At 41.6% G+C, this 26,277-nt stretch overlaps 1 protein-coding gene across 17 annotated transcripts; it reads left to right on the top strand.

Moving 5' to 3' along the window:
• The first annotated feature begins 94 nt into the window (after positions 1-94).
• tle3b (TLE family member 3, transcriptional corepressor b) lies at positions 95-26,050 on the top strand. 17 transcript variants are annotated; one of them, XM_043243985.1, is made up of 22 exons: positions 95-469; positions 975-1,166; positions 1,879-1,979; positions 2,301-2,364; positions 3,704-3,748; positions 9,668-9,730; positions 9,840-9,944; positions 12,941-12,973; positions 14,550-14,754; positions 14,906-14,922; positions 18,112-18,231; positions 18,654-18,704; positions 18,793-18,945; positions 19,366-19,498; positions 19,763-19,938; positions 20,418-20,494; positions 20,789-21,038; positions 21,770-22,017; positions 22,133-22,280; positions 22,751-22,901; positions 23,232-23,308; positions 24,451-26,050. In XM_043243985.1, exons 2-22 carry the CDS (start codon positions 1,143-1,145, stop codon positions 24,556-24,558), a joined length of 2,349 nt encoding a protein of 782 aa, XP_043099920.1. In that variant the 5' UTR covers positions 95-469; positions 975-1,142; the 3' UTR covers positions 24,559-26,050. The 17 variants fall into 17 exon arrangements, with proteins under 17 accessions (XP_043099920.1, XP_043099931.1, XP_043099926.1 ...); XM_043243996.1 differs by having other exon boundaries at positions 96-469; positions 9,840-9,914; positions 12,944-12,973; positions 14,553-14,754; positions 19,760-19,938; XM_043243991.1 differs by having other exon boundaries at positions 96-469; positions 9,840-9,914; positions 12,944-12,973; positions 19,760-19,938.
• The last annotated feature ends 227 nt before the right edge of the window (positions 26,051-26,277 follow it).

The raw sequence follows: 26,277 nt of genomic DNA, 5'->3' as shown, positions 1-26,277 counted from the left end.
CACGTGGGGACCGCGCGATTGATTGGTCGGCGCAGTGAAGTCCTCTCCGAGTTTTGATTGGTTGCCTTCTCTTGTTCTCGCGGTAGTTGAGCCCGCGTGTCAGTGGGCAGTCTGTGTGTGGTACTGCGAGTGTTGGAGAAACTAGGCAAAGCGATTCCGAGCGGCTGGCACGTACGAGGCAAACTTTTCACAATCAGACATTTTTAAACAAACAAGCAAATAGGGATTGGAAGAATTTACCAACAGCGGGAATACTGCGAATTGCGTTCAAGCGAGAACCGGGTCTTAACTGAGGAAAAACATTCTCGAAGCGATTGTAGACGCTGCTTTTCTAGGGTTGGGATTGATTCCCAACCAGCGCCTAATACTGATCGTGTAAGGTCACGAGTGGAGGACTTCGACGTTTCCTCGGTGCAAGGAATTATCGCTGTATTTATATTCGCGGAAAAGGATTTTATGGAGACTAAAGGTAACGCGGAAGATAACTTTCAAAAAGAATCCACTTGTAATCTAGTCAGTTATTTAGCTAATTCAGCACTCTTCGCGCTTTATTTTCTCCGTTCCTGTTTTGTAATTTGCAGAGCTGCTGTTTTCGCATTTACTTCGAGGCTCGCCGTTGTGCCTAACGGAGCAAGTGTATAAATTTTGACCCATATATCGAGGCATTGCTCCGAGTCGATTGGGGTTCTGTTGCTTTACGTGCTATCTAGCGTGTTGTACGTTGTTCTGTAATCTTGTCGGGTTACATTCAAGCAAACAGCAGTCAGGTAATCTTGTTATTGCGAGAAGACCCATAAGCAGCTTGTTAGTCGCAGCTCGCGGCGCAGATGACAAGCAGCAAATGTGTGTTTGACTCGCTCTACACAACTGTTCTGTGTTTACAGCACGCGCGCCGCTGAATGCTTGACTCTTATTGGAGATAATGAGCCAACGCGCTGTGTTTTTTGTCTCGCTCCTCGGGTGTGTGTGTGAAGGATAACGGGGTTAAACCGGGTATAAGGAGCGGGAGAAGCGGCGGACGGACTGGGCTTTGTGTGTCCGCGAGCGCAGGGAGGGGTGACCGACGGGCTCTCGCTCATCTACTCGGATTACTGAAGAGCGCCACATCCCTGGATCTTCACCTCAGAAAGGATACATTCAAGATGTATCCGCAGGGCCGGCATCCGGTGAGTAACCTACATTTATATCGATGCTTTGTGCTCGAGCGCGTTTGCCTTCTCCACCGTTGAGCACTATTGTGTCGCGTGACGTCTCCCTCGCCTCGCGCTTTTATTTCTGCTCAAACTAAGGATGCGCTCCTCCGGACGTCCGTTAACTTGATTCCCGAACAGTAGCGCTTTTTCGTTTCACTTTAAAGTGGAAAAACGTTTAGGAGGAAAAAAACGAAAGGAGGGGAATCAGCTGCTCGTTTTTTTTGTTGTTGTTTTTTTTTCTTTCTCCGGGGCTGTTTAGACGCAGTGACCCGTCTGTGTCACGCCGACCGCTGCTGAGTGTCGGAGGCTCTAAACCACCGACAGGCCGAGCTCGAGGGAGCGCCTGGCACTTCTGACAAACCGCGGTTCGGCTCCGATGAAATATCATTTCCCTGAAAATCGGGAAGCATGAAATGTGTTATTGACACCCGTGGTTATGCCCATGACTTGCTCAAAAACACAGCGAAAGTAAAACCCGAGACCTATGGACTGCCGTAAAAAGAGTAATGGAGAAGGTCGTAGGTTGTTTTGGTTATGGTGGCAGGAAGTCAAAGGTACAATGACATGCTGAAACACCGTTGATGGTGTAATGGCACACTGCATCAGTGACTGGGTTGGATTATATTAATAGCGTGAAGTTTATCTCTTCAAACGGTTCACATAAATTGTTGGGTTTTTTTTTCAGGCGCCTCACCAGCCTGGTCAGCCAGGCTTTAAATTTACTGTAGCAGAATCTTGTGACAGGATCAAAGATGAATTCCAGTTCCTTCAAGCTCAGTACCACAGGTAAATATTGCTGTGACTCATTTCACACCTGTTTCTAGACTCTGGTGCTGCTTTATTTCTTTGTAAATCAAACGCAGCGTCACTGCAACCTTAAACTTTGCCGTTGTTGAATAGTAACCATAACAGTGTCGTACGTAATATACTCGTGTGTGGTAACTGTAACTGTTTATAGTTTCGTGTTTGTATTTGTAATTTCATATAAAAATTGCATAAGTACATGTCTCAATAAGTTGCATGTGTACTCGACCGCATGGAGATCTTAAAGTGGCTTTGCCATCCAGTAATGCTAGGTACTCATTATAATGGTCTTTCTCTTTGCAGTCTTAAAGTGGAGTATGACAAACTGGCCAATGAGAAGACAGAGATGCAGCGACATTATGTCATGGTAAGAGCAAGATGTGATTTGTTTTTAATCCCAGGTCTTTTATCTGTCGCTCTCTTGTTCTTCCGAAAACGTCAATAGGGTCACCAGCCAGCTATCTGAGCTGGTGTTTAGTATCCACTACCCCTATTTATCGTGTGATAGCATTTGCATTGATTGCACTGCAGGATCAGTGTTGAGATTATAAGAGTGTGGGTGTTTTTATTTGTTGTGAAATTCCTGGAGGCTGTTTTGGGCAGGGAGTTTCTGCTTGTTCCATCCACTCTGACCCGAGGTGCCGAGTGTCTCTTGATTCGTGTGAGAGAAGAAAAACAGACAAACCTGCTCCGTTTAATCCGATTCGGAGCTTTGGAACAAACAGCGTTTAAGAGACAGTGTGAATAATTCGTGAATAAAATCATTTTAATTATAAGATCTCGTCAGCAAACAAATTAAAAATCAAACAATGTATGCATTTATTCAGTGGAGGTGTATGTAGTTGTTTCTTCAATTACATAGACCTGACCTAGATGAAACGTTATCAACCTTTAGGATGATTGCAGTCTCACTCAATATTGACCCTTGTGTGCAATTTAGGAATTACACTAATATTAGTGTGGCTGAACGCCTCTTATTAGAAGTCCAGTGAGTGGAAACCGAATTCCATCAGGATGTGATGTAATAGTGCACAGGTTGAACAGTGTTAACCCAGCTCTACTCTCTCTTATCTTATTTGAACATGCAGTAGATATTGACTCAACATGCCGGCACCTTTGTTAAATATTATTTTTCTGAGGAATGCCGAGTGGTAAAAAGGCCACTACCAGATAAACGAAATGAAATACACAGCCACGCTCTGAGAAAAAAAAAAAGTTTGCAGTTGTTCAGACGAACATAGGCAGAACGGCGGTTTTGAGTATAGAAAAGCACTTTTCTCTTGAATTGACCGATGCTGACGATGGAACTGAAATAAAATTTTCGACGAAATGTTTCTTGGAGATGGAAGAACAGCGAGGATAGGGAGAGTAAATAATGGTGGATGAGATGCCTATTTGTCAATCTTTGCATGTTTTTTTTTTTAAACCAGTGTTTGGTAACTAGTATGAGATAAGTGTGCTTTCATGAATGCTAGTAGTGAGTAAATGCCACTAAACAAATGTTGCCAGAGAGATTCATAAACATTGCTCTCTACTCCTGTAAACAGGCAATTAGCCCCAGCTTTGTGTACACTTTTTTTTTTTTTTTTTTTAACGCGTGTTAAACTAGGATATAAATTGTCATGATAAAGGTGATACACTACTGCAGTCAAACGCATTATACTATTTGTGTGTGCGTGTGCTAAATTTCTCTTTTCTTCTTGCAGTATTATGAGATGTCCTATGGACTGAACATCGAAATGCATAAACAGGTATGTGATCTTCTCTGACCCCATGCTATTTTCATTGTACATTTTCAATTGTTTGCTTTTATTGTACAACACGTCCTTCCGGTCATAAAGAAAATGGCGTGGAAGGGCTTTTGCGGAGGTTACAACAGGTGCATGCACGAAAACCTGCAAGCGTACAGTTTAAGTAGTGATGTGTATGATTAAATTGATTACCATAGTTAGAGGAAAGGTTAGTGCATCTTTGAATCTGCCTTGTGCAAGTCTGAAACCATTTCCAAATTCTGTTCCCTTTTCTTCTCTTTGTTTCCTGTGCCGCTTCTCTATTTAAAAAAAAAAAAAAAAGTCAAAGTTGTGTCTGCATGCAACAGAACTAAAAATAAAAGGATTAGCAAGAGAAAGATGGAGGCCTGGCCGGATAAAGGTCACTAGGTCAGCCGTGTCCAGCAGGAAATGTTATTTAACCTCTTTTAGTAATTGATGTGACTGGTTGGCATCACAGGCAGTCCTAATTGTTGTCAGCCTGTATGTTGTTGTTTTTTTTTCCTGTAACTGATCGATTGGGGTTTTGTAACCAAGTGAGGTTATGAAATTGATGCATTTTAAGAGATACCAGACAACACCCGCATTTCCTCTATTTCTCTATCTCTCGATGTCATTAGTAGTGATATGATGTATAGTCATATGAGGAGGGCTCAGTTTGAAGAGGCCCTTTATGGTTCTCACCCTGAGGCCTCACAAGGTTAATGGTATCAGTGTGAGGGTGGTGAATTGGAACAGCATGCACAATCCATCAGCTACTCCGTGTGTGTGTGTGTGTGTGTGTGTGTGTGTGTGTGTGTGTGTGTGTGTGTGTGTGTGTGTGTGTGTCTGGGCCACATGTCTCTCTCTCACAGACACTGCATTTTCTGAAAGGTTCTGTCAGGCACTTATCTCCAGCTGTGAGAGAGACGGAGAGAAAATGAAAAGGGAGGGAAGGGAAGGTGCAGGGGCTTTGCGCAAACAGGTTAATCGACTGGCTTTTTTTTTTTTTTTCCAGAGCCTCTCTTTTGTTTATCAATAGGGCTCTGACTGAGTGGACTCAAACGCATGAATTATTCATCGGAGCATGGACTCCCTGCTCTCTCTGGAGTTAGTGATGACAGCAGTCTGATAACACATAGTCTGCCCTTCATGTAGTGCTTTTGGAAAAGAAAGGGAAGGGAGGAAAATGCATCTAGGTGCCAGATTTGTCATGCGCTTTCAGGATCCACCAGATTCGGATTACTGTTAAATAACCGTTTTATGTAAACACGCGCGAGAGTTTGTAATGGTGTGAGGGTCAGCGCTAATCTTGCAGTACGTTAGTGCCTCGGGGCAGGATGGTGAGTTTTTACGGTCGTGGGGGGGAGGGCTGGCCGTGTGGGGGCAGGAAGTGGACGGCTGTGCTTGTCAATGTAGCCCTTTAATTACTGAGCCTCAGAGGCCCCTGATCTGCTGTCCCTCTGTGTTTAACACAGTTCCCTCTGTCTTCATTTTCTTCCTCATTTTGTCCTGAAGTGCTCGCTGCTGAATGAATGCAGAACTAGCCTGTGTGTGTGTGTGTTATCATTGGTGTGGCTGTATTTGGTCAGTTCTTTGTGTGTGCACACTAAGCCAGATTCATTAAGTGAAGCTCAGTCTGTGGCCTTAGAGGGTGAGAGAGAGCGAGGAGGGGGGTTGAGACTGGCAGCGGGGAGGGAACTTGTTCAGATGAATAATTTATTCAGGATTCCAGGAATTGTTTGCCAAGGTGATGATGGTCGATTTGATTCTGAGCCAAAGCAAACTGACTCGGAGCACACTGCAGTCTCTCTTCAGAAGTGTTTGTGTACATGTGAGTGAGATGTCTAGCGGTGACAAAATGCGCCCGCATTATCATGGCAGGCCAGTGAATTCCTAACAGAACGCAGACAGGGTTATATTATAATTTATTTTGACAGTTTGTCTAGTTTGAAAGCCACTATTTGTTTGAGCTTATCAGGGTTCATTTGTTTGTGTTTTTATTTATTGTGTGTTTTTATATATTTGTACCAATTATCCACTTTTTTTTTTCTAGATAAAAATAAACCATGAAATCAGTTTTATAATAGTGAATTGGTGCCACATTGCAATATTGTAATATGCAAAATGTTTTTATTTAGCTAAAATGGTTTTTGTTTTCATTATTTAATGCTTTAAGAACTTACTTTTAAGTGAGCGCTCACTTAACTATCCAGTATCAACCAACATAAATATTTTAAATGTAAACCAATAGCAATAATAATTTAATCTCTAATATTAAAGTTTGTTTTCCTTCCTTGGAAAAAGCTGCATTGGAAAAAAAAAGTGTTGTTTTATTGGACTGTAATCAAATTCTAGCCTATAAGACATTTTAAGCTGCTTGCCACATTGCATCTTCACTGTTGAATATAGATATTGTGGTGTGTGTGTGCTTGTATGTGTATAAAGTTCGGGTCACATCTGTCTCTCAGCTCTGTGCACTGAACCAGGTGGTCGTGTCTGTGTCCTTTGTGTCCGGCTTCAGCAGATGAATGCACAGAGAGACACAAACATCAGTAAACAGTTCCAACAGGATTTGTGCTGCATATGCAGTGAGGGCAAGACAGAGACACCCTGTACAGACGGCTGCTGCTCAATGCAGCCTTTCAGCCCGAGGGAAGCCGAGGGTTAGAGGAGCCTGTGTCAAGCAGGAAGGAGTGAACTCGAGTGTGTGAATGCCACCGAGTGCTTTGGTTTATGTGTCTTATCCGTGAAGATGGCTCCGTTTGTCATCAGAATGTATATGTTTGAGTGAGCATGTAAACGTAAGTTCAACTGTACAAACTCACTCCCTACTTTCCCTCCCTCTTGTGTGTAATTGTTCATAGACTCGCTGAGAGAGAGTGCAACGGTCTGTGTGTTCATTTGTCGGTGAGTGGGTCTACTTCAGTGTGCAGTTGTTTTGCAGCATATTTAATCCTCATCAGTGTCTCCCTGCACTCAGCTCGTACCCACAGCAACAGGTAAATGGCTTCTGGCGTGCCATTGACAGGGCTGTGTGTGAGAGCTCTTCACACGCTGCTTGACAGCACTGAGCACCTGGGATTGTGAAGCTGAGCAGAAAGCCTCTCTCTGCTGAAGGGCCTTGTTTTCACTCCCTGTGCCCTATTTTTTGTTTTTTATATATATATATGAGCCTGTGTGGGAGCTGTTCTAGTAGCTTACGGCACGCCTCTGGAACTCAGCAATACTGCACTTCCTGTTCTTATCCCATGGTTCTGGGGTTTAATCTGAGGTTAATGTAGTTTGTAGGTTAGTTTGTGTAAAGTGATTCTGATTTGGGTCATTTTGGCTTTTCTGTTTATTTTATTTTTAGTCTTTCAAGGGTAAAAAACAAATGAAGAAGAAAATGTATAATTTCATAATAGTAAAAAAGAGATTTTGGGACAGCTTTTTTATTATTATTTTTTTTTAAAGCTGACAAATTCTACTGTAAATTGGGTAGTGTATGATGTTCACAGATTTTTTTTTTTGTCTAGTCGAAGGATATCAAACATGTTGTTGTGTTTTTTTTTTTTTTTTTTTTTTTTTTTTTTGTTTTTAAATAAGCCGATTTTAGAAGCTGTTTGTGTTCAGTTGTCAGGCGTCTCCCAGCAACAAGGCACATGTTTCTGTGAGAGTTTGTTGTGATTGGAACAACTTTAAAGTCTGGTCATGTATTATCCTCGGTTGTGTAGTGTATGATGCCCAGTTTTCTTTTGTCACTATTTATGGAGTCAGTAAGTGTATGATGCATAGTGTTTTAAATCTATTCAGATTTTAAGTCATGTAGTGTAATTCCAGCCTTTAGTTAATACATTAACATTAACAAATGACACATTTTTGTAAAGTTTTTACCATTATTACTTGCTTTTTTGTTGGTAATTGCCTTAATTATCTCAAATGATTCAATAAAGAAATGCATTTTAAGGAATGTCACAAAAAATCTTGTTGCTTATGGGATCATGATGCATAAACATTTGTTTTTGACATTCACCCTTTTTTTTTTTTTTTTTTTTTTTTTTTTTTTTTTATAAATGTTTTTTTTTTTTATATAACTATAAGCTGGTGCCACAACAGGAAGCTGTTTTGCTAAAGCAGGTGCTTACTGCTATTTAGATCCTGTGGTACATGGTGTGCTGTGTACTAACAAGTCATATGCCGCATATCAGTGGGAAAGTCATTTCTGATAATTGCTGTGGAATATCTTCTCCTTTGGATAGTCACCAGGGTTTTTTGGCTCAGATAGAAGGGTAGTGTTTCCCAGTCTTCCCTCTCTTTAACACACACACACACACACACACACACACACACACACACACACTCTTCACCCCACCCATGAAAGAGAAGTGTTACTCCCCCTCCCCCATCTGCCCCCTTTCATCCCACATTAATTTGCTGAGTTGATCTGATCGACAGGCCGAAAATTCAATTTAATGACCTGCTCCTGTGCGCGTAATATGATTTTACTGCCTGTTATGGTCAAGCAGAGCTCCAATTTACATAATGATCTGAGGGAGAGATAGGGGCGGACCGGTTGCTGTGGCAACCTCAGAGTGGCATACAGGAATGGAAGCCAAGGGGAGGAGGGGGGGTGAAGTGATGGAAAAAGAAGCTCGGTGTACGGCTGGCGTATGAGAGCAGGCAGCGTTTTCATGTTCGAGTATTTCTTTGCTTTGGTTAGACACCAACAGATTATTGTTGTTGTACGTGTTTGTTTTACGAAGAGGTGTGTGTGTGTGTGTTTGTGTTTGTGCAGTGAAGCCGGGCTGAGAAAGCATTAATAGCTCAATGACTCTGAAGGGGTGTGGAAAGGGCTTAGATCCTTTGTTCACATCCCTAGAGACAGTTCATCACAGGTCAGAACTCATCCACTCTCGCCTGCTCTAAAGAGAGAGCGAATCCATCAGAGTGCCAGGGTCAGCACCCTCCCACAGGCGCAGAGGTCACGCTGCCAAAAAATGAACGGAATGTGGCTTGCAGTGAAAGAAAGAGAGAAATTTCTCTCCTCCCTCACCTGCTGGGCCATCTGCTCCAACCTATAATCAATTTGTTCACCGCCCCGTACTTCCTCTCCCCCCTCCCTTTCCCTTCTCTCCTTTTCATCCTGAAGCGTTAGCATAGCTCATGATGAAATATAGCTCTTGGGGGCTTCAGGTAGCCGTGAGTAATGCAGGAGAACCAGAGCATGTTGGCTGATTACCCTGTCCGTCTCTCCATATCAATAAAAGTCATTTTGAATATTGCTGTAGGGCTCCGGTTCCTCGCCTCCTGCGCTGCTGGAATGGGAGCATGGGGAAAAATGGTAATTGCTCAGTATTGCCATCGTTAATCTCCCAGCACCAAATCAGCATTAGCATATTTCAGCATCTTAATGAAATAATCTGTCTGGGTAATGAGGGGGTGGGGGGGGTGATTGAGGCCAGACGACCCCCCCCTTCCCTTTATCCCTCCTTCCCTCTCTTCATCTCTTGGCCAGATGGGCACCGCAGGCCTTCTGCCCATCTTGGCCTGGCAGAGCTGTGGATTTGGCCAGATCTGTTTCAGTAGCAGTGTGCTGGAGCCCCATTTGGCTTTGCTAGTCACACACACACACACACACACACACACCATATCAGCGCTCGAAGAGCCTCGTGTTCATTATGCAGCGAATCAGACACATGGCAACATCGGCGAAGACAGACGTTTCTGAAGTTTTTACTTCATTAATCAGGAGTTCTGGAGGTATCCCATCATGCCTCGTTTAGATGCGCGGAGGCTTGATTAGAGCATTCAGCAATGTGAAAGTAACGTGAGGGTGCTGGAGCGCATGCTGTCATGAATTAAATACATTTGAGTGATTAGAGAAGAGCTGACAACATTTAATAACCGCACTGTTTGTATGTCTCTGTTTTTCTGTTTCAGACTGAAATTGCCAAACGGCTAAATGCGATTCTTGCTCAAATCATGCCTTTTTTGTCACAAGAGGTAAATATTCTCCATTTCCGTTTATGAAATAAGCCATCTCGTTGCCATTATTTCTGTTAGCCCACACTAATTTTCAGTGTATTGATTTGTCTTTTTTTCTCTCTTCCAGCACCAACAGCAGGTTGCACAGGCTGTTGAACGTGCTAAGCAAGTGACAATGACAGAGTTGAATGCCATCATCGGGGTACGTGGACTTCCCAATCTGCCTCTCACCGTGTGTATACCCCTCTTTCTCCTTCATTTGACCAGGGCCAGGGACAAACCTGCACACATGCAGCTCAGTGTACTAATGCATTCATGCCTGGCTCCTAAAAGACAATTGGATTTATAGTACGTAGCAATAAAGATCAAATTTGATGCTTAAGAAGGCAAACTAGTCTACTCCCACAGGCGGGGTTTGGGTCAAAGGTGATACATCAGCTGTAATCTTCCACTGTAAAACCTTCAATCCAACACCTATCACCTAACAGCTCTTAAACAGTCCAAGGGCAAATCCATGATTGCCAGAGACGTTTATACTTGTGTTCTAGGCGGAGATCAGGATTGTTGGTGTGTCTTAGTCCCATCGGTCTCTTGCTGCAGATTTGCCCCTGCCCTTCATGGTCTGATTTTACTTTGTTTTAATTTATAATGTCATATGTTTACACCATGATGTTTGCTTTTTTTATGTCATTGTTGTTTTTGTCACGTCAGTGTGTGCCGCTTGGATCATTTGACTTCATTTGTGCGTGTAGTGCTTCTCTCTCTCTGTCTGTTTGTCACAGGGTTTGAGAGGCATGTGGAGAGAAACATGTTTAGGCTTGTGTAGTTAAGCTCTTGTTTTGATCACACAAAGGGAGAAGTCTAATTCTGTCAGGGTTGTCTGTGATTAGCCGTGTTAAATACTTTAAAGAGCTTGTGTTAAGGAGCATTGAGAAGCTTCCTATTGACTTGGGCAACACAACCTTACTTGAATTTATTTAACCAGTTTCTGTACTAGGCTAATTACACTTTGCCTAAACCCTGGTTATTGTCATTCTAAGCCCAGCTTTTTGAAAGGTATATTTCACACTTGTTTTAGAAGCAGGACTTTTTACCTGGAGTGTGAAACTTGGAGTGCGCTCCAGAGCAGGGTCACCAATTTAAATAGTGATGCCAATCTTGTGCAGTGTGAAAAGATGCCGTGTTAAAATGTTGTGGGTAGATGCTTAGCAACAGACAACCGATTGCATTTTTACCAATTACAATCACATTATATAGTACACGTTCTGAAAACCAAACTAGTGTACCTGCTTAAGCATTTAAAAAATACTTTCTTGATGTCTTGAAAGAGACAAAACAACGGTTGTTTTAGTAAAATCTACTAAGTAACTAAAATCAAACTTGTATTGGATGTAAAAGTACTTAGTGTGCCTCCTGTGAAGAGTGTGGCTTTCCAACTTTGATTAGCCTGGGCTGGGCTGGTAGATCAGGACAGCCAGAGCCAGATATTGGAATTCAATTAAGGCAAATGAGCCAAGACTCTGACCCCTGTTTTCAAGGTAATTGCTTCCTCGAATCTGCTTGAATGCAACTGTCGACGGGGCTCCATCATTTAACAGCTAGCCATTCAGCAGAGCAGCTTGGCAAGAGGTGGGGGAGGCATGGGGGCAGGGCTTGTTGCTTCTGCTCACGCATACACACACTTAGCAGTCACATGGTCATCGTGATGGTGGATAAATAGATGTAGTCAGGCAGACACTTGCCGCACTGTTGCAGGAATTAACACACACTCTCACACACATCCTCACAGGCCTGGAAAAAAAACAAGCTTTTATTTGTTGGCTGGTGAGATGGCAGGAGATCAATCTGTGTGCCCTGACGAAGAGGGGAGGGGGGGTCATTAAAGATTCACTGTTAATCAGGAGCCAGCAGCGTTTGGCACAGAGAGAGGGAGAGAGAGCGATAGAGAAAGAGAGAAGGAAGATTGTGAAAGGAGAGCGAGACATTGAGAGAGGGAGTGATATCCACAGGGAGGGGTAGAGGCAAATAAGTGGGTTAGCAAGAGAAGAGAGACGCCCATGAAGGCTTTAGTCTGTGGTACCACTGACCTGTTAAAGTGACAGTGTACAGCATGTCTGTGGCTTTGCTAATACATTACTGGCAACAAGGTTTTTATGTTAATGACTTTGTAACTGTGCCAATAAAAAAAAAAACAGTATGAGTAATGCATACAATTGCATATATAAATAAATATAATGAAGAAATGCATTTAAGAAAACACAACTTTTCATACCTCTGCCAGGTAACTTACGAGACCTTATTCTTATGTTTATCATTTATTCTTCTGTTTTTATTAGTCATTATCAGCCTTTCATACTCACTATAAAACGTTTACCCCAATAAACATTCAGAAATTATATTTTAAAGTATATAAATAAATGATCAAAAATAAGGAAAAAAGTAATATAGTGAAATTTCTAATAAAAAGCACCCTTGATTAACAAACATTTAAAAAAATAAATAGTGCAATATAATAATAAAAAAAAAATGAAATATACATACAGACAGAGATAAATTCACACTAAGTTATGAGAACTCCTAGCCCTGTTTATACCTGAAATTAAACTGTCTCAGGTGAATTGATGGCTGTTAAAAGAATTTAAAAGCCCTTCATTTATATCATTTATATTAAAGGACTGGGTATTAAAAAGTATAATCTGCCTTGTTTCACAACTTAAAATGCATATTAATACAGTGTGATGCTTAAGCCAACAAGACCTTAATTTCAGTTGTCTTAATATAGAAGTCAGCGTGAATTTTACTGTGTTTTTTTAAAATGTAAAACTTTAGAGGCAGAGGTTTGCTCTGTTTAGATACAGAACACCAGATTCATTTTGCATACTGTTTGTTCATTTGCATTTCAGATTTCACACTAGCAACATAAATGGCCTCAGCCTGACTCCAAAACATGACTTGTAATAAAAGCGATTGTTTAGCCAGTTATGTTTGTCACTACTATCCTATTAGTGGAAGACTAGTAGTGAATGCTGTCTTTCTAGGATGGTTAGAGTGCTCAGCACTGTGGTTAGGTTAGAAACACACAAATTTAAATACAAAAGCACCCTTCATTGCTGAAATAGTGTTGGTCAGCATTCAAGCGCCTGGGTGGATTTGTGAAGTAGTGATGTGTTATTCATGAATGAGCAGTGTGAGCGTGTAATGACATGCTCGTCTCTTTTCTCTCATCAGCAGCAGCCTCATGCTGTCTACCCTGCTCTGATGGTCAGTGCTAAAGACGGCCTCTGTGTGTTATATTTGGGTTTTGAAAGTAAAGTTGAGACCACAATATTCTTTAGACCCAAACGCTTTTGTGTGTGTGTGTATGTTCTGCCATGTATTTCCTTTAGTCGTTGGTGTCAAAGCAATGACTGTTTACTGGGAGAGTAGTAGTGCTTATTTCCGTATGGTTTATAAGAACTGTTTATTTTATTGAGGTGACCACTTCAGAACAGATGAGGTATAAATAATGTATTTGATACATATTTTGGTTGCAAAAAGCAAATTAATGCATTAAAACTAAATGCACTAATTTCGTATGAAAAAATGTATTTACATTGCAACATTTTTATTTACAAAATCTTATTTGCAGTTATCTCACATCTTATACATTCATTAGTGTGTTATATTTGTTTGTCTTGTGCTCACCAAGACTTTATCTGGAATTAAATATTTTTAAGCACTATATGGACTGGGTTAGATTTTTATTAATGTACTGATATGGGCTCGTGGGATTTTGCAGTTATTACTAATATGGGCATGTCTATCTACTGTAGATTTGGGAACGTCTTTGTGTGTTTGATTTGTGTCACAGGACAGTTAATCCAGCAAAATTAGCCTGGTGATAAATTCTATAATTACTGTGTACAATTGTGGGAATTGAGGTATAACATTATGAGTCTGTGATTTGTATCAAGTCTTTTCACATGAAAGTGGATTCCAATATTTTATCTGAAAGGTCTAAATCCAATAATTTCTTCTTTTTTTTTTTTTTTTTTTTTTTGTATAAACCGACATTTAAGCAATGACGAACATAATGTTTAATCCAGATGCAATTAAGTGATCACACAGTACAAAACACATTCACCTGATCTTATCAGCATTATTACATCTTGCTCTCTCAGCTGTAAACAGCCACTGCTTTGACGCCATGTGTTGCAGGCTATTATATTAACACAAATATAGAATGGCTTGTCTGATTGGCTGTTGTTAAGGAGGCATAGAGAAGTGACATAGCTTAGGAGATGGTAACCACAGACCTGTGTAAACGCTGAAATATTATGGGCTGTGATGTTACTGTAGTGGATGCCATTCATTTGGTGTTTACCAACATTTTGCTTAACTCACTAACTGACTGTGTGTGTGTGTGTGTGTGTAGTAAAGTGAATGAATGTGTACATATTGACTCAGAAAGCAAATACCAGAATACCATGCACCCGTACTATATTATTGTTTCTTGATTGTATAGGATAGGAGTGCGTGTAAATTCTGTTTGAAGCTCTTGTAATGAGTCATGGTTTTATGTATTTCTGGTTTGTTGTAAAAAAGTTGCATGTTAAGTAGAGTAGTTTAAGAGCAGTGCATGTTTAGAAATCTGTAGAATGCAGTAGAGCTCAAGGAGGACATGTCCTTGTAAAGGGCGTCCAGCTTTGATCCAGCCACTAATGGAGGTGTTAGGGTGCCAATGTTCCTCTCCGAGTATCCTGTGAGAGAGGGGCTTAACCAGTCACCTTTATTCAGTGCATGCTGTCCATCTGCCTCTTCCCTCCGACCCACTTGATGTACGTGTGTGTGTTGACAGCAGCAGCAACTCCAGGCTCAACACCTTTCTCATGCTGCCCATGGACCCCCGGTCCAGCTGCCCCCTCACCCCTCGGGGCTGCAGCCCCCAGGCATCCCTCCAGTCACGGGCTCAGGGTCAGGTCTGCTGGCGCTGGGAGCTCTGGGCAGCCAGGCACACCTGCCAGTCAAAGACGAGAAGAACCATCATGACCTGGAGCACAGAGGTAACCCACGTATGCATTAAATAGAAAACAAAAACAAATGTCCTGAAGTGGTACACTCATGCTTTGGTAAGGAAATAAATGTAAATGCTGACTTTGTTTTTTTTTTTTTTTGTTTTTTTTAAACGACTTAATCATTCTTCCATGGATAAAGAGCGGGAATCTAGCACGGTGAGTTCTGTCATTTTCTGAGTTTCCTTCTATCCCTACTTGCTTTTTCTTATGCAGAACTTTAGTATGTTCCATTCACAATTTTTTTTTTTTTTGGTTCATTCAGTGTTTTTTTTTTTTTTTTAATTTTTAAAAAAAATTAGCAAGTGTTTACATTTGTTCTTCTTTGTGGACTTTAAGTACCGATACCACAGTGGTGTTAAATGCCGCACTGCCATCAATCAAAGGGAATCCAAGTAGTTGTTTTTTTGTAAATCATGCTGATCTTGATGAGCTTTAGAGAGAAGACTATACACGTATCACATTTCTCCATTTTAGTTTTGTCACAAATTGCTGTTCTTGTGTTCCACGATATTCCAACAGTTTGAGCGACATGTGGAAATTGGAGCAGAATGCACATTTTTCATTGAACTATTACTTTAAGTCCTGATGTTTGATGAAGAGGGGAGTCTGAGGCATGTTAACAGTGTGAGGAGAGCAGAGCAGGCAGCATTAGCGCGCACTAAGCCTTTTAAAAAAAAAAAAAAAAAAAAAAAACAATAATAAAAAAGAGAGCCTGCTGTATAATCCTACTTTTAATCCAGGTAAAAAATGCGCAAAAGCACAGGCCAGGGATTAGCAGCGCTATAATTTCATCACAATTAAAAAAGACTTTGACTCTCTATCTTAAAGGATTTGTCCTCACCCACTCTTCATGTCTGCGGCTCCTGGCTCAGATAAACCTGACTCATTCAACCATATCTCATTGCCTCCTCCTTTGTTTCTCCTTGTGCCTCTTTTCTTCAGTTTTGTTAACTGCTCTTTCGCTCGCTCTTTGGGCTCTTTGTCTTCACAGCTCTCGTTCTGTCCCTCTGTGCATATCTCTTGTCATGTTTATTTGCAGTTTTCTTATAACCACTTAGTCTCCCTATCTCCCAAATGCTGGATTGCCCCATTTCGCCCCTTAAACTGGATATGCAGAAAGGTTTGACTTGGCAATAGATTTGTGTGTGTGTGTTGAATAGGCAGCAGTGTGAATGGGTGCAGTCATGCCTGCAGAAATCAGACTCTGCTGCTGATTAGCGCTTAGTGCAGCAGCGGCCATCCTGCTCTCTGCCCGCCAGGACTTCCTGTTGTCACGGGTCATCTGATAGCACCGCTCTGACTTTGCTTATTGAGTCACGTTAAGCCTGTCTTAAAAGGTCAGCCTATTAAACCCGCAGCTGAGATGCACACATACACGCTGCCCTGTCAGGCTGAGAGAGCAGTCTAGGTCTGTTTATTACTTTTGGATTAGCAGAAGAAGGGGGTGGGGAGAGAAACGGGCTGCTTAGTGCTGACAAAAGCAACACCGAGATTGTTGTAGAGTGTTTGTGAGTGGGCTTTAAGCTGCTGGGATTCCTTTGTGTCGCCTCCAGGAGAGCATGGAGTTCCTTCTGCCTGGAGATCACTTCCTTTGGCCCAGCCACATCCTCCTTTTCATCTGTCTTCCCTTCTCTCTCTGCATGAATAGAGGTTTGTCAGTCAGACTGAGAGTGTGGGCTTGGCACTGAGATCATGCGCTGGCAGTGCCACACTCTCTGGCCCAGAGATGGTGCCCGCCTGCCCAGCCGTGTTCACAGAGGGAGCGCCACTCAGCCGCTGCCCCTCTCAGTGCGTTCTGGGTTTGCGTAGCTCCAGCTGCTCTTCCTTCCTCTTTTCCTGTCTTTTCAGCTGTGACCTTTCTCCTATGGTACCTACACAAAGTTTAAGAATACGAATGCTGTTTTTATGTATTTAACAAGAGTTAGTATAATTGGAATGGAAGGTCCAGGTTTGCTGTGCTTGTTTTTAGTTTTTTTGGTGTGCTTGACAATTTATAAAATTTTGATTATTGCAATTTACAATATAAAATAGGAATTACTACTATTGTACTATTTATTTTTTTCATTTTTTTTTATACAGAAGAGCTGTGAAATTACAACACTAATATTTGAATTGTCATTTGTTTCAAGTATAGAGATCTAATCTCTTTTTGACAACTTTACATTTAATTTAGGGAAGACGGTATGTGTTGAGTTTTTAAATACACATAATTGACAAACTCCTAGATCATAGGAAATACTGTTCAGCATTTACTGTGAACAATCTACTTTTAGAGGCTGCTGCTTGCACACAGAACACTTCACTCCGAAACAAACTGCATATTTATTTTGAATTCAATCACAGTTTTTGTTATTTGATAATCGCCCTAAGCCATATTGCCATTTCACTTTTATTTCAATTAATAGTGCTGCTCTACAAGTGGTCTTGGCAGAGGACCAGCGTGTAAAAGTGGCATGCATGGACTCGCTCCTTGTTTTAAGGCCCAGTCGTTGTGGTGAAAGGGTGGCTGTTTGCTGTGCTTCAGTCGGGGCGGGCATGTGCAGGAGGGTAGGAAAACAAGCTGTCGTCTGGCTGGTTAACTCTCAGGGTGAGGGGCCGTTTATTCTGGTCTGGTGTTTGCGTTTCACTGTGTTATTCTCTCTCTCTCTTCCCCCTCCGTGCCGCAGGGATCAGTTTTCGCTTGACCCTGCTGTCCAGTTTGGCGCATTGGCGTTGTGTAATGCTCGGTGCAGGTTGCCCAGGGCTGCGTGGTTAGCCCAGAATGTTTGAAGTGTGGTGTGGTCGGGCTGGTTTAGAGGCCTCACTCTTCAGGGATAGTTTGCTCAGCTGTCCTGCCTGCTTTGCTTCATGGGGCCTGGGCTTGCTTGCTTGGCAAGCCCCACGCTCTCTCCTTTTCTCCATGCCAGGGAGTACGGGGTGATCTAACAGGGTCTGGGGCTTAACCCCCTCGCTTCTCAGTGTTTACCTTGTACGAGAGAGGAATTTACACACATGGCTCACTCAAAGCCACCGGTGGCCCCATGTCGCCTCTGATATTTGTATTTGTACTGCTGAGAGTCTGGGCCATCCTGAGCATAGCTTACTGTCTGCAGCTAATGAGCTGAAGCTAAAGTCTCTGTTATGTTATTTTGAGGGAGACGCTTTTACATGGAGTGTTTGTTTAAAATGTAATGCACCTGCAGATGTAAATGTATGTATGCTGCTTGACATTTGAGGGGTTCTGTCCAATTCTATAAATGTAGCATTGTTTCAGGAGAACAAAGTTTGTATGTTCACCAAGTGATAAGTGGTAAGCTTTTATTTGTGATTTGTGCTGATCAAATTTTTATTTCTTTGTCCAAGCAGAATAATTCAGTATCACCGTCAGACAGCCTGAGGGCCAGTGAGAAACACAGAGGCTCGTCTGAATACAGTCTGGACCCGAAGAAACGCAGAGTGGAGGAGAAGGACAACATGAGCCGATATGTAAGATTCTGTTTAATATATCCCCACTTGTTTTAAATGGACAATCACATCGTGACTTACTACAGACTTAAGTTTTTTGTTTTAATTGGTGTGCAGTGTGTGTGTGTGTGTGTGTGTGTGTGTGTGTGTGTATAAGTGGAAAAGATTTATCACTTTAGAATATCTAATATTAACTCTAAAAGATCTGAGACTGATACATTGTGCATCCTTAATTAAGTCATGTTCTTTTGCTGTTAAAAGCATACAATACTGTTCAAAGGTTTTGTCAAATTAATCATAAGTGTCAATAAATACTTTAACATTGTTCTTTAACAATTTCTATGTAAAAAAAATATTCATGTTTTTTAGAAATCAATATTTTCTTGATCACTTTGGTATTTAACTTTTTTAAATTTATTTATTTATTTATAAATACACTACAGGACAGCGATGGCGACAAAAGTGATGATCTGGTTGTGGATGTGTCCAACGAGGTAAAAACTAGTATATGTAGTTTCCGTTTTTGGTTGGGAAAACTGCTACTCTTTCGTATGTAACTGATGTTTCTCTTTCACACTGTAGGATCCAGCCACTCCAAGAGTCAGTCCGTCTCACTCTCCTCCAGAGAATGGACTTGATAAGGCCAGAGCACTGAAGAAAGATGCCCCCAACAGCCCGGCTTCTGTGGCCTCCTCTGGGAGCACCCCCTCCTCAAAAGTGAAGGACCACCCACATGTAAGCATTAGGGAATAGTGGATGGACATTTATGGTGTCAAACCTCTGCACGTTTGCAAAACCCTCTTCCTCTCCACAGCTTTATAGCTACAGCATAAATGTCAGATTGAAGCGTAACATGAATACATCAGCTACTGTCAGACAAACAGCGGCTTAGCTGCTAGCCTTGGCTAATATCTCAATGCGCTTAGCTAGCCTCAGAGGGGAAGAGGAGAAAGGAGAGAAGAGAGAGTGATTAAAGATGAGTGAGAGGATGAGGTCTCGGGGAAGGGTTCGGTCTGAAGTTTAGCTTTATCCTCCTCAGCTATAATGAGCTGTCAGTGTTTGACTGGATTAGTGCAAGAGAGCTCTCTGGATTTGAGCGTTTGTGGTATGTAGCTTTGGCTCCGTTAATTCCATCTCTGTTCCTTCATCTTTCAGAACGACAAGTCCTCCACCCCAGGTTTAAAGTCCAACACCCCCACCCCACGCAACGACGCTCCCACCCCAGGAACCAGCAACACCCCTGGTCTCAGGCCCATACCCGGAAAACCACCAGGCATGGAAGCACTGAGTAAGTATTAAATGTGCACTTAAACCTATCTGTTCAATGAGCGTTTGCATTCATCAGCAGAATTGTTTTTTTTTACGTATTTTTGAGCATTGGGCAACCTTTTGAAACAACCACCTGAGCTCGTAATGCTATGTGACTAATTTTGGTTCAAAGAAAAAATGAGTGGGCTATGCTTACCAGTCAAACCTGTACCTGTATGCATTCATTTTATATTTTATTTTTTTTTTTTTAACTTTGGTGCATTTTTCTTCATATTCCCAGCAGCACCTGCTCTACGTACGCCATTGTCAATTGCAGCGCCATATGGGGCTCCATTTGCCATGATGGGTCACCATCCGGAGATGAACGGCTCTTTGACCAGTCCGGGTGTTTACCCTGGCCTTCACATCTCCCCTCAGATGAGTGCCGCAGCCGCTGCTGCCTATGGACGCTCACCTATGGTTAGACTTTGTCTTTTATTTTCTTTTGATTTACATATACATTCCTAAAGGTTTGCAGAAGCTTGTTGTCCTGTTCCAGTTTTCTTTCTTTCTCCCTCTCTCTCACACACCCTTTTTTCTTCTACTAAAATGGCCTTTAGCGACGTTCTTCTATAACTCAAAGGCTAACTTTACATGCATACCCTGTTAGGATAGCGTTCCGGTTAAATATTACCTTTTGCGTTTGTACTGTGTGTGTTCTGCATCTCTGTGTTTGCGCTGATGGCATGGGAAGTAACATTTGTCTGGGGGGTCTCTAATAATGGCTTGAGGGGAGAGAATAGCGCACGTACAAGAGCTAAACTAGAATATTAACAATATATTACAATATGACAATAGAGCTGGTATGAGGAAAAAAAATTAACTTCCGTTTCAGTAGGTTTTGCAGCTTATGTGTTTTTCATTTTACTTTTTTATGCTAAGATGTCTGTGTGTTGTAGGCGGGCTTTGATCCTCATCCCCACATGCGTGCCCCTGGTCTGCCAACAAGTCTGACGTCTATACCTGGAGGAAAACCGTAAGTGTTGTCAATCCATGCTAATGTTTTTTTTTTAAAAAACTTTTATTCAGCAATTATGCATTAAGTTGTATCAGAAGCAACATTTTATAATGTTAGAAAACATTACAATTTTAAATGTTGATTTTAACACTGTATGGAGCGCATAACAATATAAAGTAGCACAAGTGTCAGCATTGTTAATAATTGATGTTTCCTGGCAACCAAATCAGCAAATTAGAAGAATGTCCGTGATCATGTAACGCGTATGAGAATGTATTGGTTAATAATCAAATTCTTTGTTCTGATAAACAGGGCCTACTCCTTTCACGTTAGCGCAGATGGCCAGATGCAACCAGTACCTTTTCCTCCAGATGCTCTGATTGGACCAGGCATTCCCCGTCATGCCCGTCAGATCAACACACTTAGCCACGGTGAGGTGGTGTGTGCTGTAACCATCAGCAACCCGACGCGGCACGTTTATACTGGCGGAAAAGGCTGTGTGAAGATCTGGGATATCAGTCAGCCTGGAAGCAAGAGCCCCGTCTCACAACTCGACTGTCTGGTAAAAATTCACATTGTCTAATCATTCCATAAATTACAAGTTATTTTTTCTGAAGTACAGGTTGTTTTTGTTTTTTTTTTGTTTCTATCTTTAATCTTCGTCTCTTTAATCCCCTGCTAAATAAAGATCCAGTCTTCGGTCTATGTGTAGTTATTCCGGGGGAGAAAACCATGATGGCTTTCCATTATAGCCCTCAGTCTGTGTAACTTGCTTTTTGTGTGTGCATGTCCCTGTGCTTGCTCCGTTGTGCAGAAAGCGGTGTATTTGATGAGCTGTTCGGCCATTATAAAGTGATTTAATTTGTCTGAAAGCCTGGACTTATTGATCTCCCTCAGGAACAGGTCTAGAATTCTCTTGCTAATTTGAAAATGTGCTTCATCCCGGTGCTGCAACTAAAAACCCTTAAAAGCTTTTCCCTACCCACTTACCATTCTGTGCCCTCTTATCGGCCGCCTCTCCTCCTCGATTAACCTTCATAAACACAGGTTAGACAGGATTTAGAGAGCCAGAGCAAATAACAGGGAGCTGAACAGCTGCTTTTCAGCCCTGCCATTTAGATTGGTTCACCTCTTCAGCCTGATTATTGAGGGACTGAAGAGGGAGATTTGTACATATTCTTGTAAAAATTTGTCTTTTTTTTTCTCTCTCTCTCCTCCCAAAATCCTCTTTTAATGCATTATTCGAAAAAATTTCTCTCTCAACATGCGTTCCCCTCTTCTCTCTCTCTTCAGAACAGGGATAACTATATCCGTTCCTGTAAGCTGCTTCCGGATGGCCGCACTTTGATTGTTGGAGGGGAAGCCAGCACTCTGACCATATGGGATTTGGCCTCTCAGACTCCCCGTATCAAAGCCGAGCTCACCTCTTCTGCCCCAGCTTGCTATGCGCTGGCGATCAGCCCTGATGCCAAGGTCTGCTTCTCCTGCTGCAGTGATGGAAATATTGCTGTCTGGGACCTTCACAACCAAACGCTTGTCAGGTAGGAAGCATGCCAGGTGATGCTGCATGAAATACTGTCTCTTTGAGGATAGTGATGTATACGCTGTGCTGATGTATTAAACAATGATGTGTATATGTCTTGTCTATGTATGTAGGCAGTTTCAGGGCCACACAGATGGTGCAAGTTGTATAGACATTTCCCATGATGGCACCAAACTGTGGACAGGTGGACTTGACAACACGGTACGGTCTTGGGACCTGAGAGAGGGACGACAGCTCCAGCAGCATGACTTTACTTCACAGGTAAACGCATATACAGAAATAAAATCATACCAACAAACTTGTCTATTATGCTTACCGAGACTGCGTTTAACAAAAATACAGTGAGAACTGTTGATGTGAAATATTATCATTTTTGTGATGGCAAAGCTGAATTTCAGCAGCCATTACTCCAGTCTTCAGTGTCACGTGATCCTTTAAAAATCATAGCAATATGCTGATTTGGTCTTTATGAAGCATATTATTAATGTAGAAAACATGCTGAACCTTGCTGAATAAAAGTTTGAAAAAAATTGAACACTAGTGCATTTATGAGTATGAATGCATATACATTGCATTGTACCACTGCATTTAAACATTTTCTTAACTTATTTCAATTATTTCTGTACTTTTGTTTCTGATAATATATTGAAATTTCAAATCATTGTTTATGTATAAATTGTCTGTGCACTTTTAGATCAGTTTGTGATTTGTGCTTTTGTGCCCTCATCTAGATCTTTTCTCTGGGCTACTGTCCGACTGGCGAGTGGCTGGCTGTGGGAATGGAGAGCAGTAATGTCGAGGTGCTTCATCACACCAAGCCTGACAAGTACCAGCTGCACCTGCACGAGAGCTGTGTCCTCTCCCTGAAATTTGCCTACTGTGGTAAGACAGTGTTACTTCACCTTAAATGTAGTGCATCTTGCACCTGAGAATAAATGAGGGGGGGGGGAGGGGGTGTTAGACTTTCTGTAAAATATGAGACATGACATGGGAAAACAATTGCACAGAGTACTTCAAGCCTTACTTTAGTATTCAATGATGTTTTTTCCATTTTAGCTGGGCCAGGTTGCACTTTGTACCAGCACTCTCTCTCTTTTTCTCTTAATGGCCCACTCTACTTCCAAATAAGTCGAGCTGTAGTGAATCAAGTCATTTAGATCAACCTTGACTCTGTACCCATTAGTGCATGTGTGTTTGTTCCATTTCCTAAAGGTAAATGGTTTGTGAGCACTGGGAAGGACAATCTCTTGAATGCCTGGAGGACTCCCTATGGTGCCAGCATTTTCCAGGTATGTCAATCAATACCTCATTCCCTCCCCTCGCTACAGACCATAATACAGTGAGAATGTTTGTGTGATTTGTAGTGTGAGATTCTGTTTTCAGGCTTTCTTTTTGGGACTTTTATTCCTGTTGTAATGGGGTCTTTTGAATGATGGCTTTTACTTTTGCTGTGGAGATGCAGCTGTACAGAAAATGGGCCATTAGCATGCATAAAACAACATCTTTGTTGACAAACATTTTGCAAGTTTAATGGCTCTGTGCTTAGTTTGAGGAAGTGAGGCTGCTATTTTAGAGCTATTCTGAAAGGCCTTGTCAAAATAATAGACATTTAAAAAAAAAAAAAAAAAAAAAAAAAAAGGACAATCTGTAGTGTCAGTGGAGCAGCTACAGTTTTTAATCAGTATTTATTAAAGTTTAAAATGAATAAATAGTTTTACATAGGTAAATATAAATGTTAATGTTAAAATAGCAGAAATAAAATTACTGAAGCTTAAAAAATAAAGCTAAATGGCAATGTAAAAATAAATAAATAAACCATCACTCAGTCAACTGCTACTCCACTCCGGGTTTGTCATATTGTTTGCTCTTGGTTTACTGGTGAATGTTTGCTCAGCAATATTTGTTGGGGTTTTTTTTGGGGGGGATGTTTCATGCTTCATTAGAACATTAACCTTTCAGTTCTGTGTGAAATTCTGTAGTCTACTGACATGCAGGCAATATTACCTGAATTAAATAATTAAAAACATCTTTGCAATCACCTTCCCACTTTTGCATTCACCATCTGTCACTTTTGATTAAAACGTGTATTTTTGAACAACTTTTTTATTTCCCAAGCTAACTGCTGACATAATCTGTTATGATAATCTATTAATGCTGTTTTTTACACAAGGGGAATTCTTGCTCGCATTCAATTAGATGACGGCCGTTAAATTGTTTGAGCGACTTAAGTCTCCCTGCTTCAGGCAAAAATCACACAGCTCTGCAGTGCTCACATACGTTGCCAACTGTCTACACACCTACTTGCCTCTCAGAGTGGCTTAAATGCTTCAGTTAATATTTAGAAGGGAGTGATGTTGACATGCTGCTCTGCGGTTTATGAGTCTGTTTGATCATGTCAGCTAATCGTTTTCCTTCTCTCTGCCCTCCACAGTCCAAGGAGTCATCCTCTGTCCTGAGCTGTGACATCTCCGCTGATGATAAGTACATTGTGACAGGATCTGGAGACAAGAAGGCCACTGTGTATGAAGTGATCTACTAAATTCATTGCTTCGCCAGACATAAAGACCTATGTATGGAGTTTCTCATTGGGCCTCATATTTAATGGATTCAAGGGATCACTCCCTCCACCTTTTCCTCCTTTTATAGTAGGAACCCAGGTTAGGAACTTGTCGTTCCGTTGGGATCGGTTCCCAGATGTTTTTATTTTTAGCGCACCTGGATTCTTACAGCAATGGAGTGGTCCTCTACAGATCCAAGCGGAAACGTGTTAAACTGTCCCAAGGACTTCCTGACGGCACTAATGTAGTAAATATTGTCTTGCCTTTGCTTTCGGTCTGCTCATGGGATTGTGTGTGCCTATTCCTTCCATAGTATTTTTCCCTTCCTTTCCTTCCTTTCAACAAAAAGTGAACGATCTGTGATGTACTATGAAGCAGTGCTTCAGTTTTAGCCTCCTGCTCCCTGGACAATTTGTTAAAAAGTGTATATATGGAGTAATAAAGACGTTTTATAAATATATAATTATATATATTTCCATGTCCTGATATACTTGTGATGGGTTTCTTTGTCCTCATGTCCTTAATGCTTGATGAATGTAGATTAGGACACACTTTTTAATTTTGATTTTGTAAGCACACTCTCTGGGCTGGCCATTTGCTAAAAGGCTCACGTGGGAAAACCCCTTCATGATCTTAGTAATGATTTTTATTTTTTATTCTTATTTTTTGAGCCTATGTGCTGTTCATGGAAATGGGAACAGACTGGAATTCTGCGGAAGTCCGAATACGATGGAAACAGCCCAGAGGAGAGTGAGATGTTTGTAAATTGACAGCGATATTAAACTTGGAGAATGACTAACTGTACTACTTTTCTGTGCCCTTTGCATTGTGTGGCGTCTTGTTGGAAAGAGGAATACAGATAATGAAGTGTGAGTGTAACATGCTGACTCGGCGTGGATCGCACATTGCGATGAGTAACCTGCCAACTGATCCCATAAGCGGCCCCACTATAGTTCGCTGTTGGTGAAACGGGATATGACTCATCCCAGTGACTGACAGCTTACTTTTGCTGTAGAGCTCCACCCGAATGAGCCTGCAGTCTTGTTTTCACTCACAGATTGATGTAAACCTTCTTCTACGTGAGTGATCTGAGTCAATTGGGGATTTATTTCTGTACAAGTTGAGCCAGTTTTCTAATGAATATATTCATTGCCTGCACTGACTTTGGTGGAAGCTCGGTGTGGAAGTGTGCGTGCGCATGAGAGAAAGAGAGAGCGAGAAAGAGAAGTGGCTCTTTTAAACATGATCCTGGCTAACCATTTTTGTGTAAATGTGGACTGTTTGAACTGTGGGAACTAGAGTCTGGTTCATGGGGCCACAGCAGAACGGCAAACTCCGACTTTAGTACAGTACAAAACCTTGACCCACCTGCCTTTCACAACCTCTCAACTTCACACCAAAGTATGTAGCAAACTGTCAGCACTGATCATGTACAGTTGTTAATAGTTCAATAAACTTTTTTTTTTTGTAAAACGTGTCATGAATGTTGGTTTAATTGAGAGCAACACTGTGGGATTTTGAATCACAGGCTGGGTGTGTGTCACGTTAACCTCATACGTCTTAAGTTTGGAGACTAATGACAGAGGCTGGGAATGCTGGATGCTATCTAGATGTTGCCACATGGTGTCAAGCTGCTGAAAGGCTGATTGAAGAGTTGAGACATTAAGTTGTGTGTGTGTGCAAAAGAGACATAGATTCTG

This window comes from Puntigrus tetrazona, chromosome 7, assembly GCF_018831695.1.
Source record: "Puntigrus tetrazona isolate hp1 chromosome 7, ASM1883169v1, whole genome shotgun sequence".
NCBI classification, from domain to species: domain Eukaryota; kingdom Metazoa; phylum Chordata; class Actinopteri; order Cypriniformes; family Cyprinidae; genus Puntigrus; species Puntigrus tetrazona.
Note: the sequence above shows the minus strand (reverse complement) of the source record. Positions and strands in the feature narration are given on the sequence as shown.

Coding starts and splice junctions, on each gene's coding strand:
- tle3b (XM_043243983.1), top strand. CDS start 1,143: ATGTATCCGCAGGGCCGGCATCCG. Junction 12,974..14,549: donor CTGTCTACCCTGCTCTGATG/GTCAGTGCTAAA, acceptor GTGTGTTGACAG/CAGCAGCAACTCCAGGCTCA. Junction 19,499..19,759: donor ACCAGGCATGGAAGCACTGA/GTAAGTATTAAA, acceptor TCATATTCCCAG/CAGCACCTGCTCTACGTACG.